This window comes from Myotis myotis, unplaced genomic scaffold, assembly GCF_014108235.1.
Source record: "Myotis myotis isolate mMyoMyo1 unplaced genomic scaffold, mMyoMyo1.p scaffold_m19_p_2, whole genome shotgun sequence".
Classification (NCBI taxonomy): Eukaryota; Metazoa; Chordata; class Mammalia; order Chiroptera; family Vespertilionidae; genus Myotis; species Myotis myotis.
In genome coordinates this window covers 161,957,125-161,970,695 of record NW_023416324.1, presented here as the reverse complement: position 1 = coordinate 161,970,695, position 13,571 = coordinate 161,957,125, and the positions used below count along the sequence as shown (strand labels likewise).

The window sequence follows — 13,571 nt, the reverse complement described above, 5'->3', positions numbered from 1 at the left end:
TATCATTTATATATTTGTACTAGAGGCCCGGTGCACGAAATTCATGCGGGGGGGGGGGGGGGCTTTCCCTCAGCCCAGCTTGCACCCACTCCAATTGGACACCCCTTTCATAATCTGGGACTGCTGGCCCCTAACCACTCACCTGCTTGCCTGCCTGATTGCCCCTAACCCCTCTGCCTGCCTGCCTGCCTGATCGCCCCTAACCTCTCTGCCTGCCTGCCTGCCTGCCTGATCGCCCCTAACTGCCTCTGCCTGCCTGATTGCCCCTAACTGCCTCTGCCTGCCTGCCTGATCACCCCTAACTGCCCTCCCCTGCTGGCCTGATCTCACCCCTAACTGCCCTCCCCTGCTGGCCTGATCTCGCCCCCAACTGCCCTCCCCTGCCATCCTGATCTCGCCCCCACTGCCCTCCCCTGCCAGCCTGGTTGCCCCCAACTACCCTCCCCTGCCAGCCTGATCTTGCCCCTAACTGTTCTTCCCTGCCGGCCTGATCGCCCCTAACTGCCTCTGCCTGCCTGTTCGCCCCTAACTGCCCTCCCCTGCAAGCCTGATCTCGCCCCTAACTGCCCTTCCCTGTTGGCCTGATCACCCCTAACTGCCCTCTCCTGCCAACCTGATCTCCCAACTGCCCTCCCCTGCAGGCCTGATCTTGCCCCCAACTTCCCTCCTCTGCTGGCCAATTTGGTTCTGATTAGTCAATTTCTATGCCAGTCAGTGTCAAAAGCTCCGCCTCCTAAGCAGCCATTGGCTCCTTACATTCACCCAGATTTGGTTCTGATTGGTCAGTTTCTATGCCAGCCATCATCTCTGGGCCTATCAACGGGGCCTGATCAGAAAGGTGGGTCTGATCAGCAGCCCTGGTGGAGGCCTGAGAAATGGAGGCCCAGCTGTTGGCCTGGCCAGGAGAGAAAAATAGGCAAGTTCTGATCAACGGCTGCCACAGAGGCTATGGATCAGACCCTGCCTCTCTCTCTGCAGGCCTCTCTCCAGGCCTGATCCACAGCCCCCTAGGCAGTCAGTGCTGGGTGGGGGCACCCACAGTGGCCCCAGTCAGTGCTGGGTCGCTATGGCAACCCAGCACTGACTTCCGGTCTAGTGGAGCCTTCAGTCATTACAACCCTGGCTCTTTATTATATAGATACTTTTGGACTCCCAGTGGTATGCTGGGACCAGTTGGTACTGGCTTGCCAGAGCTAATTGCTAACTTTTCAGGAATTTTGCAAGCCAGGGCTAAAACCATTGGTAGATTAAAATTAGCCACAGTGAGAATAATTACACCATGGAAATCATTAAACCCTTCCCAGCCCCATGACTTCTTAACCTGTTGTTAAACATTTACCTACATACCACTGCTTTTTGGATACATGAATGTGCCTGTTAGAGAAAAGTTTGAAAAATACAGAGATTAAAATAACCCATAGTCATGTTTCCTAGAGATTAACTACCTTAGTTTTCTGCCATATTCCCTTTCTATTTTCAAATTTGTAGATATGTAGAATTTCCAGATTTTTAACACTTGAAGTGTGTAAGCTATTTTTACATTTAAAGTTATTAATGGTTTTATAAGGATATTATTAGCTACATAATTTTATTTTGTCATATGGTAATGCTCACAGCCTATGGTTTGCATCCCATGTATGATTGGGGCAGCCGGTACACCTAATTGTGCCTTCTACTCCCCACAGTTGGCTGGTGAGGCTCTATGGGGCCTTTGGTGGTGATGTTGGCTCCTTTGACCTACATTTGGACACCACACCCTAGCCTAAAGGCCCAGGCACTAACCCCCTGCTACTGTCCTGGCCAGACCTTGGCTTTAGCATCAGCTGCCCCATGCGTCTTGCCCAGATCTTGAAGACTTCCACACTGTGTAGACTCTTACAGGCAACAGATGGCCCCTTTGGCAGTTGCCTGGGTCATAGCAGCCCCAAACCTTTCCTCGGGATATGCCTGCAGGATGTATGTCGTACCCATGGCCAGCACTTGTGCCTCTGTGATGCCCTCACAGCCTATACGGCAGCCTGCCAGGAGACTGGGATCCCCATGGTACCCTGGAGCAGCCCACACTTTACCATGAGTGCTCTTGCTGGGTCTGAGATACATCCAAGCAGGTTGTGGCCTGACAGGAAGAGCCTTGTCTCCTGATGGGGGATCAGAAAAGGCCTAACATATGAATGGATTTGGCTGAGGAGAGTGTATGGGAAGAAAATCCAAGGGAAAGGGAACTGTGATTGCAAAGATCTGGAGGTTGGAAAATATCAGTGGGAAACTACCCTGACTTGGGCAGGAGGTAATCGGATTATGTGAACCCTGAGAAGAAGAAAAAGGGCACCTACTAAGAAGGGCTCCTGGTGGCTAATTGAGCTCAAAGAAAAAAAGCAGCCTTTTTTGCACAAGGGCCTCTTACACAGAGTGCACTTCACGGAGAAGCCTCTGCATATTAAACTGCCTGCCTGCCTACACTGTCTACATAATATTCTTTTGATGTATCACATGATAGTCAATGATCGCTTTGTTGTTGGAAAGTTGTATTCTCTTTATCTTCATTTTAAATCATGCTGGACTTCAAATGTTTGTATATAGATATTTGTGCACTCTTGAATCATAGGGCATGAACTTAAAAAATTTTTTTTAATATATTTATTGATTTCAGAGAGGAAGGGAGAGGGAGAAAGAGAAACAATGATGAGAGTGAATCATTGATTGGCTGCCTCCTGCATGCCCCACACTTGGGGATCGAGCCTGAAACCTGGACATGTGCCCTGACTGGGAATCTAACCATGACCTCCTGGTTTGTAGGTTGATGCTCAACGGCTGAGCCACATTGTCTAGGCATAAAAAGGTTTCTTGATAATGTTACTCCTTCCAGAAATGTACCAGTTGCTACCTGCAGTGTGGCCTGAGGTGTGTCTGTCACCAGCCTTGAGTATGAGACTTTTGCTTTTTTTTGTAGTTTAAGATGGGCATCTCAGTATAGTTTAAATTTTAATTTCTTCAGTTACCGGTCATACTAAATTTGTTGGGTGGTGTGTTTTTTTTTTTTTTTCATAATCATTGGCATTTTATATTTCATGTTTTCTGAAATCTCGCCCTCCTCTTTTCTTGGGGTTAATGTTTTTCTGAGCAATTTATATGATACTTTTTGTTTTTTACGTTAACGAATAAATCAGGTTCTCCATTATAGAACAATACCAGGTTTGGAGGGAAAAACAAATTTCTAAAATGATTGTGATAGTGATTATGCTACTTTGGGTTCACTGCTCATCTATGAGGAATTTATTTCAAGTCTAAAATCACCATAATATATGTAAATGCTACATTTTCTTTGGTATTTTATTACCATGTTTTTCTGGTACTATTCTTGAGTATTATGTGTTCTGAAATTCTGACTAAAACACAGACTATTATAGTAGAGTGTATTTGGTAGTTTGTTCTAGGTGTTTCTAAGTATAGATCAGATTTTTAGAGAGTTTAAGCTATTTTGCTTTTTATTTGAGATAAATTCGTTTATAATGTATTATTTTAATATCTAAAGGTTATTATTTTAGTATTCTTATAATCTCTGCAGTTGCTAGATGAAAGATTTGGCCTAGTCTAAGTATATTTTATATAAGAAGGTATTTGGGGCCAGTCTTTTCAGGGAATTCTTAGGAAGGTGAAATGACCAGAAATAATGTATAACAGACAAGGGTGTGAGAATAACAAAATCAATTATTTTAAAATTGTTTTGACATGTTACATATAGTGGGACAGAAGGTGGTTGTGGACTGTTTTTAACACAGGTCTGCAGTCTCCAGATAAATGGTTTTTGCATCTGGAGTTTTGGGACTTTGAAGGCATAGCCAATGAGTTATTTTATATTTTCTCGGGCATGTGTTTAAAATTCGTACTTCTGATTTTTCGTTAAACTCTTTCTGCCCTTTTGTATGAAAAGCAAGGAAAGCTTATCTCATGTTTATAAATGATTGTGCTGCTTGTTTTATGTTTCTTAAAAATAATTTGAAATTTATCAAAGAATTATAATTTATTATGCTTAGAAGACTCCACTCTACCCCAGCACCTTTCCCAAATCTTGAACTTTGCCATTATGAATACTTTGATATGTGTCACGTTAGATTGGGGATCTGTACGGCAAATACTACTAAAGTAATGTGATAGAATTCCAGTAAAAATATCAGAGCTTCTAATATCCATATAAATGGGGCTCACTTCCAGGTAAGCTTTGTGGTGTGAAGTATTGTATTGTTAGGTCATCTTTAGCTGCCATGGATTTTAATTGCTTTCTCAGCTTTTGTCATATGGAAAAGTTTAGTCATCTTAAGGTAGATTTGATACTTGGAAAGTTGCCAAAATCCATTTGGAATCATGTCTGTAAAAAAAGAGGGTAACCAAGTTAGGGAATGTTATCTAGGTCAAGTTATTAGATACTATCATGGAATAAGGTGTTTTATGAAAGTAAATTTTTCACATAACAAAAGCTTGTCACTTTTATTTTTTTTAAATGTATTATTGATTTCAGAGCGGAAGGGAGAGGTAGAGAGAGATAGAAACATCAGTGATGAGAGAGGATCATTGATCGGCTGCCTCCTGCACGCCCCCTACTGGGGATTGATCCCGCAACCACAACCTGGGCATGTACCCTTGACCGGAATGGAACCCAGGACCCTTTAGTCCAAAGGCCAGTGCTCTATCCATTGACTCAAACTGGCTAGGGCAAAAAGCTTGTCACTTTTAAATGTCAAGCTTAATTTTATTTTAGCCACTTTGATGGAAATCTTTAATGTGTTGTTTTCTTTTTTTTTTTTTTAAATATATTTTATTGATTTTTTACAGAGAGGAAGGGAGAGGGATAGAGAGTTAGAAACATCGATGAGAGAGAAACATCGATCAGCTGCCTCCTGCACACCCCCCACTGGGGATGTGCCCGCAACCAAGGCACATGCCCTTGACCAGAATCGAACCCGGGACCCTCGAGTCCGCAGGCCGACGCTCTATCCACTGAGCCAAAGCGGTCAGGGCGTGTTGTTTTCTTTTTAAATATAGTGCATTTGAACATGACTCAGCTTTTAGTTAATGTTGTAAACATTTTTTATGTTATGTATTGTAATCAGTCCTCTGGGAGGACTGAGACATTAGGGCCTTTTCCCCCCTTATCCTGTAAACTATCGATTGCTAGATTTTGTTTCTTGACTGCTTATAGTAGCTTAGCTGTCTCATTCCTTAATGAGATGCTGTTTATTTTTACATTGTTATACCTATGTGGCCACTTAACATTATATTCCATTGCCCCTTTTAGTCTATTTTGTTTTGTTGTGGATTAGGACTACAGAGCACTAAGTTTTTTAGAAATGTGTGAAAAGTCTCAGTGGACTTATTTCCATCTCAGTGCATACCGGTCAGTGGCTCTCCATCTTGGCTCTGCATTAGAATCACCCGTAGAGATTTTCCAGTTATATAGTCAGGCCCCATTCCTATTGGTTCTTATTCAGTGATTTCCATTTATACTTTTGAGTCCAAGGTGATTGTGATTTATGTTAAAGCTTGAGAATCTCAAGTCTTGATAGTAGAAGTTTTTGGAGAAAATGAGGTATTATCATCTGACTTTGCTGTTGACTTGTTAGGTGCTTAGGAGATCACGATTTCCACCCCAGAAGATTTTATGAGGATTATTGAGTTAACGATGAACTCTAAGAATACTTTTCAGTAAAATATGACAATATTTTCTTAATCCAGTATTGTATACATTTTATAGGGCTTTCAAAATCCCTAGTAATTTAAAGAAATAGAGCAGGGCACTTTTTAATTACTTCCCCTTATTTTGAAATGTATCTTCTTTTTTACTCTCAACAAATAATTTTAATGTCTATGATATGCCAGGATCTCTTTCCAAATAAAGGAACTGGGATTGTTTGTTATAACACTGTAGGTAGTCTGAATAGAAATTGATTATTCAAAGTTAGGCTGAACTCAGGAAGGCAGAGCATAGTCCACAAATCAGACTGATTATAAATTATATAGAGAATCCTTTCCTGGCAGTTTATTATACATCATTGGTTCCCAGGAAAGATTTGTGATTTAATATAAAAAAAAAGATTTAAAATTGAATGATACAAAATGAGGAAAATTTAATTAAAAGCAGCAGAGAAGTAGATATACTAGGCATTTTTTATATATTGTCCTTATATGCTAACGTGATTGTGGAAGAAGTGGCTTTGAAGATGAGTACGGATTGTAAGACTGGGGGTGGAAATAGAAAATAATACTTAAGAGAAAAATGAAGAAAATTAGTAAAAGAAGGTATTAGTATTTTATTTATATAATTTTCCCATGGAGTTATATATACTGAGTAAAAAATTTTTTTTCACAGAACTGAACTTCAATTTAAAAATATTTGATTCAGCCGAAACCGGTTTGGCTCAGTGGATAGAGCGTCGGCCTGCGGACTGAAAGGTCCCAGGTTCGATTCCGGTCAAGGGCATGTACCTGGGTTGCAGGCATATCCCCAGTAGGAGATGTGTAGGAGGCAGCTGATTGATGTTTCTCTCTCATCGATGTTTCTAACTCTCTATCTCTCTCCCTTCCTCTCTGTAAAAAATCAATAAAATATATTAAAAAAAAATAAAAAAATAAAAATATTTGATTCAAATCTTTCTTTAAAAATGTCACATACATTTCTGACTAAAAAACATGAGACAGAGCCTTTTCTAAAATTCAGGGTCGTTATGTTGAACATCTGTTATTGTACCATGCTTATGATACCATGTATTTTATGATCTGGCACTGTCAAAAGCTTGCTATTTAAAAATGAAATTTGGTAATATGTAAAATCTACTGAGAGAGAATAAAAATCCTGAAGAATGAAAGAAAGTGACAATGTGAGGATGGGATTTTAGTTTTAGAAGATCTCTCTTCCCACCCCATTTCAGTAAAATAACTGATAGTGGGTGAGAAATTTAAACTGTTTTCTCTAAATTGTCTTTTGATGGTTTAGAGATTTAGATTGATTTAAGAATGTATGATAAAATATATAATTGTTATTTTAAAATATGCTTTAATGATTTTAGTAGTTCATAGTTGGAATATATTTAGCATAGAATGGGAAAATCTCCTCCACCTTTTAAGAGAGCAAAACTTCTCACTAAGGGGTGTCAGGTTTCAGTTATTCAATGGCACTGACACTTGACAGAAAAATCTCTGAATTGAATAGGCAGAGTTTAGTGCTTTGCCTGACTAAATAAAGTTGGCATATTACTTAAGATTAGTCACTATATATGTATAGGTAACTAGCTGGGAATACATTTGGCTCAGAACAAAAACATACCTTCTAATGGACCATGAGATAAAGAGAGCAGATTAGTTGAGTTCCATTTGACAGTGAAAAATTCTATTTTAAATTTATTAAACAATTAAGCAAAATACCAGCATGTTGAGTATTATTTATACTATTACTAATTTCTCCCCTCTTGATAAAGCCTGATTACTTGTTCTTTATTATATACCATTTTCTTCAAAAGTATCAGTGACAGGAGGCAAGATAAATCATGTGGAGATATAACAGACACCTTAGAATTTAAATTTCAAATTCTTCAGTTATAATGTTCTTTTGTTGAAGGGAAAAAGAAAAGCAATCACATTCTACTAAAAGATCTGGAAAAAGGGGGTGTGAACAAGAAAAAAGAAGCTAAATCTATATCAAAGAAGAAAATTTTGCCTGTATCGATTTGCCACTTCTGTTCCACTGAGGGACTTTGTTCTTTGCATACTCACCTCTCTGTGGCACTACTTAGTGACTCAGGAAAATTGAAAAGTACTACTTCTTGCACAAAATTTTAAGAATAAACTGGTAAGCTTGTGAGGATGTTTGGTATGGATAGCAGGTAGCCACATCAATAGACATGTATAGGGTCTCACTATGTTCCAGACACCGTTTTGGACATTGAGTTTATAGTGGTGAGTAAAACAGACAAAACTAGGTAATTACATTTAAAACAGATTACAAATTTGAAGAGGCACTGGTGGTAATCTGAGGCAAGGTGAATTTTACTTTTTGTCCTTTATGCAAAGATATTTGTTACTGTAGTCTAAAAAGAAAAGGAAAAAAAGGTAATTAAATATAAAATGCCTAAGAATTTGATTTTTCTGTCTTTGAACTTTATAAATATGCTAGACTTTTTAGTTTGCTATTCACAAGCCAGTGTTAGCTGTTTCATCCATAAAATCCACCTTGAATTAAAGCTTGAATCCACAGTGAAAGGCAGCATTACTTCTACTGACAGACAACAATGATGTAGAACTCCTTAACTCTTCATAAAAGGGCTTTGTACTGATTAGGATTACATCCGTTTCACATTAAGAAACTTGGGCCAGATTTGTTCCTGACAAAGCCTTTTTTTTTTTTTTTTGGAACATGGGTCTTCTTAACATATGTGAGAAAATATCATAATATATTGTTTTTAGTTCTATTTTATATAAAAAATGCTTAATTCTTTTAAGTTAGAAATATTTTGAGTCATATTTTAAAACTTTTTGTGTTTTTGTTGTTTTGCACAATGTTAACTTGCATTTTATTTTGTGACTTAGAAGGCTTGAAAAAACTTTTAACTGACTAGCGATGAAACTTCGTTCTCACTGACTCTTCAGGAAGCTGTGACACCCACTTCCGTTCTGCTGCCAAATGTTTCCCTCTGACTTTTGTGCATAAACTTGGAAGCATTGTTGACCACATTGGCAGTTTGCCCAGAACCCAAGTGCCCTGTATAATTGGCGTTATAATTACCATTGATTTACATACAGTGTGGGTGAATTGTCTTCCTAAATTTAAAGTAAAAAAATATTTTAAAAAATTTAAAGTCTCTTTTCCTTATCTACTCCCTTTTTCTAGGGTTGAGAAGTGATCATAGCTGTGCATTTACAGGCCCCAACCAGTTTCCAAAGGCCTTTGTATTCTTAAGACGTTTCCTAGATTTCTCCACCCTGTGTGTACTCAGCTCCTTGCTCCCACTCTTTATGCCCCCACTTCCAGTATTGCTTGCCTCTCACTTGCCAGGCTCCTCTTGATCTTATCTCCTAGCTTTATTTGCTTATCTTCAAATCATGTTCTGCCATCTCTCTTCTCTCCTCAGTAACAAAAAAAGGGATCATTGATTATTTTCACTCTGCCACTTGTCTGATGAGGGAGGCAGTTTAATGTTGCTCGTTGAACAAATGGTTGATAAATTGGAATACATGAAACCTAAATGTGGCTTCTCTCTGGCACTGTCCAGACCATAATGTTCTCAACCTTAAGAAGCCCAGGGAGATAAGGTTGATTTCTTTGTCAGCTATCTTCCTTTCCCATACCCATTCAAATTTATTTATCTAACAAATATTTTTAGGAATATGCTTAATAATAGTTTAGTAGTCCTAGAATAACCTTAAAGATGCTGGATTGAACCAGACTCTTAATTCTATCCTTGGATGACTTGAAAACTTTGTTTTCTCATCTTAAAAAAAAGAGGAAAATGTAATAGGTAAGCATTTATGTTGGTTTAGAAAAGTGTATTAAATATATTCAGTGTAAAGTCGCTCTCCCACCTTATCTCCTACCTGCCTTGTTCCCCAGCATCACAACTGAGGTTATATACATTTTATGTACATCCTTCTCAAGTAGTTTTTATGTATATACAAACAAAATATACATGTACCTATGCTACTTTCATATACAAAAATAGAAGAATTATATACTGGATTCTAAACCTTGCTTTTTATTTGTTTAGTTAATTAGTTAATCAGTCCTCACCTGAGGATGTTTTTCCCATTGATTTTTAGAAAGAATGGAAGGGAGGGGGAGAAACACAGAGAGAGAAACATTGCTGTAAGAGAGACACATTGATTGGTTTGCCTCCCGCATGTGCCCCAGGATGGAGCCTGTAACCAAGGTACGTGCCCTTGACTGGAATCAAACCCAGGATCCTTTAGTCAACTGATGCTCTATCCACTGAGCCAAACTCACTAGGGCTAAACCTTGCTTTTTTTTACTTATTAAATCCTGGACCTCTTTCCATATAAGTAATAGCTTTCTCATTTTACTTTATGGCCGTGTAATATTAAATTGTATACATTTTTGTGACTTACTTAACCAGTTCTATACTGATTGATATATATACTATTTCTAAAACATAAGACTTTTGTTCTGCGTGAGAATTTGTGAGAATTTGAAATTGAAAATAAAACTATACTCACGCTAACAGAACACTTAAGCACTCTTAGACATCACCGTTGGAGAACTAGCTTCTAAGGTTTTACTAGTGATCTTTACCCATTCTGAGTCACACTGTTCTTTACAGTTAATGATAACATTATTCTAACAGCCTTTTCAAAATTATTAGGAAAAAATATTTCATAATCATTGGTGACCATTGTTTGCATTAAAAGGCATTATCTTTTTTATAAATTAGTGTTACGTTTTTAAAACTTCTTTCTTTTGTTTTTGCCCTTTTTTTTTGGACTAGATTCTTACAATAAATGAGGATGGATCACTTGGTTTGAAAACCCCTAAATCTCATGTTTGTGAGCACTGCAATGCTGCCTTTAGAACGAACTATCACTTACAGAGACATGTCTTCATTCATACAGGTATTTCTTGAATTAAAATGGGCTTATGGCCATTAAAATTACCTTTGCTATTTTCATCTTCGTGTAAATGTCATTCATTCCTAAGACCATAGCTAACCTGGCATTTCAAATTAGAGATTTCATAAGGCCAGAATGTCGGAAGGAAACCAGAGAAAACTTTAAATGAGAAAACAATTAGCATGGATGTGCAATATTAATTAATCTTAATTGGACACTTAATATGGCTTAATGTGTTCATTTTAGCTAGAGAAACAGTTAAAGAATGTATTATTGAAAGCCTGTCAGCATTTATTTTTCTAGGCAAGACATCCAAAAAGAGTTTGAAATATGAATTTGGGAATCGAAGATTAAAAATGGTAATTAGCATGAAGTTGTAGAGGGCAGAACTAAAAGACTAGATCTTTGTGGGAACAGATTAGACATGTAAATTGAATTAAGGGGGTGGTGGGGAAGAAAGTAATAAGGTCATTTTGATGACCTAGGAAAATACTGTTGTCCCAGAAGACAAAAATAGAATACTAAACAGAATATGATCAACAATGGTACAACCATCAGAGAGGGTAGAGGCCTGAGAAATAAACACATTAGAATTAATAGCAAGGAGATAAAGAGTAGCTTTTAAGAAAGTAGAATGTAGGGTTAAAGCACAAGTGGGTAGTGAAGAGTTTGAGATACAGGATAAACATCTCTTTTAAGAAGGTGTGGTAAATGAAGGGGAGAAAGTAAAGAAGGAAGGTTTCAGGATTTCTGGAAAGTTTCTTTGCACCAAGCAGACCAAGAATACTTTCCTTAAAAGGACAAGCTCCAGCAGAGAGGAAACATTTGAAGGATGTTTAGAAAGTGCTGAAGGTTCTAGAGAAAATAAGTAAGGCATAAAGTGATGGTTAGCCACAGAGAACAATGTGGGTGGGTCTTCTGCAGATAAAAAGGAAGAAAAGATATTTAAGACACTAGATAACCTGTAATATTCTGTTACATTAATGAACAATTTAAACCATTTGTATGGATAATTTGGAATTTTCCAGAATTTGAGCTTCTAAGATTTATCTTTCCTCATAAATAGTAACTATAAACTGTGTTTTATCCAGTAACTAATTTGTGGATGTGAAATTATTTTAAGGCGAAAAACCATTTCAATGTAGTCAATGTGACATGCGTTTCATACAGAAGTACCTGCTACAGAGACATGAGAAGATTCATACTGGTGAGTGTTGCCACCCTTACTAGGGTCATTAAAATTACCATTTCAGATTAGGGAAGGATTTTTAATGAGTAACAACAGCTTGTTGCCACTTTCATTGATTGGTTTTGTTTCTAAAGAGTATATATCATAGCTCATCTTTTTTTCTTCTTTTAATAAATCAATGTTAACTATTAAGATTTGGCTTTAGTGTCCAAGCCCAATAATTACCTTGAAATATGGTTTCTAATAACTTAAAATAATTTTAAAATGACAAAAGGAAGTTTTTGTGAAATAGCTGTTTCCTTAGATGTTTAATAAGTTTATAGTAGGTAAAATTATCATTTACATTTATTGGGGACAGGAGCAAAATGTCTGAACCCTAAGATAGCAATACCATTTTTTTCTTACTGTTTCATGTATTTACCTTGCTATATCAAGAAAGTTGTAATCCTAATAAGTTGGAAATTGTCAGTTTTTCAGTTAAGTTGTTAATGATTTAGAAACAAATATTTCTTAAGATCAATGTAAAGGAACCCACTTTATTTATTTACTTTTAAAATATATTTTTATTGACTTTAGAGAGGAAGGGAGAGGGAGAGAAAGATAGAAGCATCAATGATGAGAGAGAATCATTGATCAGCTGCCTCCTTGCATGCCCCAAACTGTGGACTGAGCTGCAATCTGGGCATGTACCCTGACCAGGAATTGAACCCTGGCCTCCTGGTTCATAGGTTGGTGCTAAATCACTGAGCCACAGTGGATGGGCAGGAACCCATATTAGAGCAAACATTTATTTATTTATTTTTACTAGTTTTATATGTAATCTTGATTTAGTAGACTGCCAACTTTTGACTTTTGAGGTCTCTAAACATGGTAAAAGCTTTTCTTTAGAATTTATTTTCATTGTTTTGCTTTCTGATATATAAAAGTTGAGTTGGTTAATTTGTGTAACTTTAATTCTTACATTTAAATAGAATTGAGAATGATGGTGATAATATATGAATATGAAAAATATTGAAGTTCTTCATATTTCTCTATATTGAGTACTCAAGCAAGTACCTGCTTGGTGTTGTTATTTAGATGTGTTCTCATGGTACTTGCAGTACTTGTGAAAGGGGAGCCTTAGATAGTTTGTCATGTAGAAAAGCAACCTTTTCTGCCCAGTAACTTTCCTTACCTTTCTTTGCCCCTAACAAGAAGCATGAATGTGGCTGATCTCCTTAAATAAAACTTCAACTATGCAGCATATTTGTATGCTTTGATGTTCTACGTTTCAAAGATTATTATGCACACCACCCATTTCAGTTTCTTAAGTAAACATTTATTTGTCACGTCCAGATGGAAGGGAGTATATTAGGCACTTTTGGAAAAAGAACAACTTTTTTTTATTTTATTATGACTTATAGCTAAATTTCTATATAATAATAAAACCTGATCCGATAATGATAAGTGAAAATGGTTAACTATTTTTGTATGTTCTTATACCTATTAGATTTTGATGACTCATTCATTCAACAAAATGTTACTGAGCCTTCAGTATTCTTTAGGTATTAGAAATACAGAGGTCATACAAGAAAGTTTCCTTGGAGTTTACATTCTAATGGTAGAGATATATATATGAACAGGCACTGTGTTGTAATAAATGGTGTAAAGTTTTATACAAAACTAGAGGCCTGGTGCAGAAAATTCGTGCACGGGGTGTGTGTGTGGGGGGGGGGTGTCCCTCAGCCTGGCATGCATCCTCTGCAATCCAGGACCCCTCAGGGGATGTCCGACT

At 37.4% G+C, this 13,571-nt stretch overlaps 1 protein-coding gene across 17 annotated transcripts in view; it reads left to right on the top strand.

The window, feature by feature from the left end:
* ZNF148 (zinc finger protein 148) overlaps nucleotides 1–13,571 on the top strand; it is a 139,262-nt gene that overhangs the window by 103,977 nt on the left and 21,714 nt on the right. For 16 of the 17 annotated variants that reach the window (XM_036352949.1, XM_036352946.1, XM_036352939.1 and 13 more), the window contains 2 exons: nucleotides 10,488–10,611; nucleotides 11,732–11,815. In XM_036352949.1, the coding sequence (XP_036208842.1) occupies nucleotides 10,488–10,611; nucleotides 11,732–11,815 (208 nt within the window). Of the gene's footprint in view, nucleotides 1–10,487; nucleotides 10,612–11,731; nucleotides 11,816–12,373; nucleotides 12,508–13,571 lie in introns of those variants that run through there. The other variant, XM_036352953.1, reaches the window with a different exon arrangement.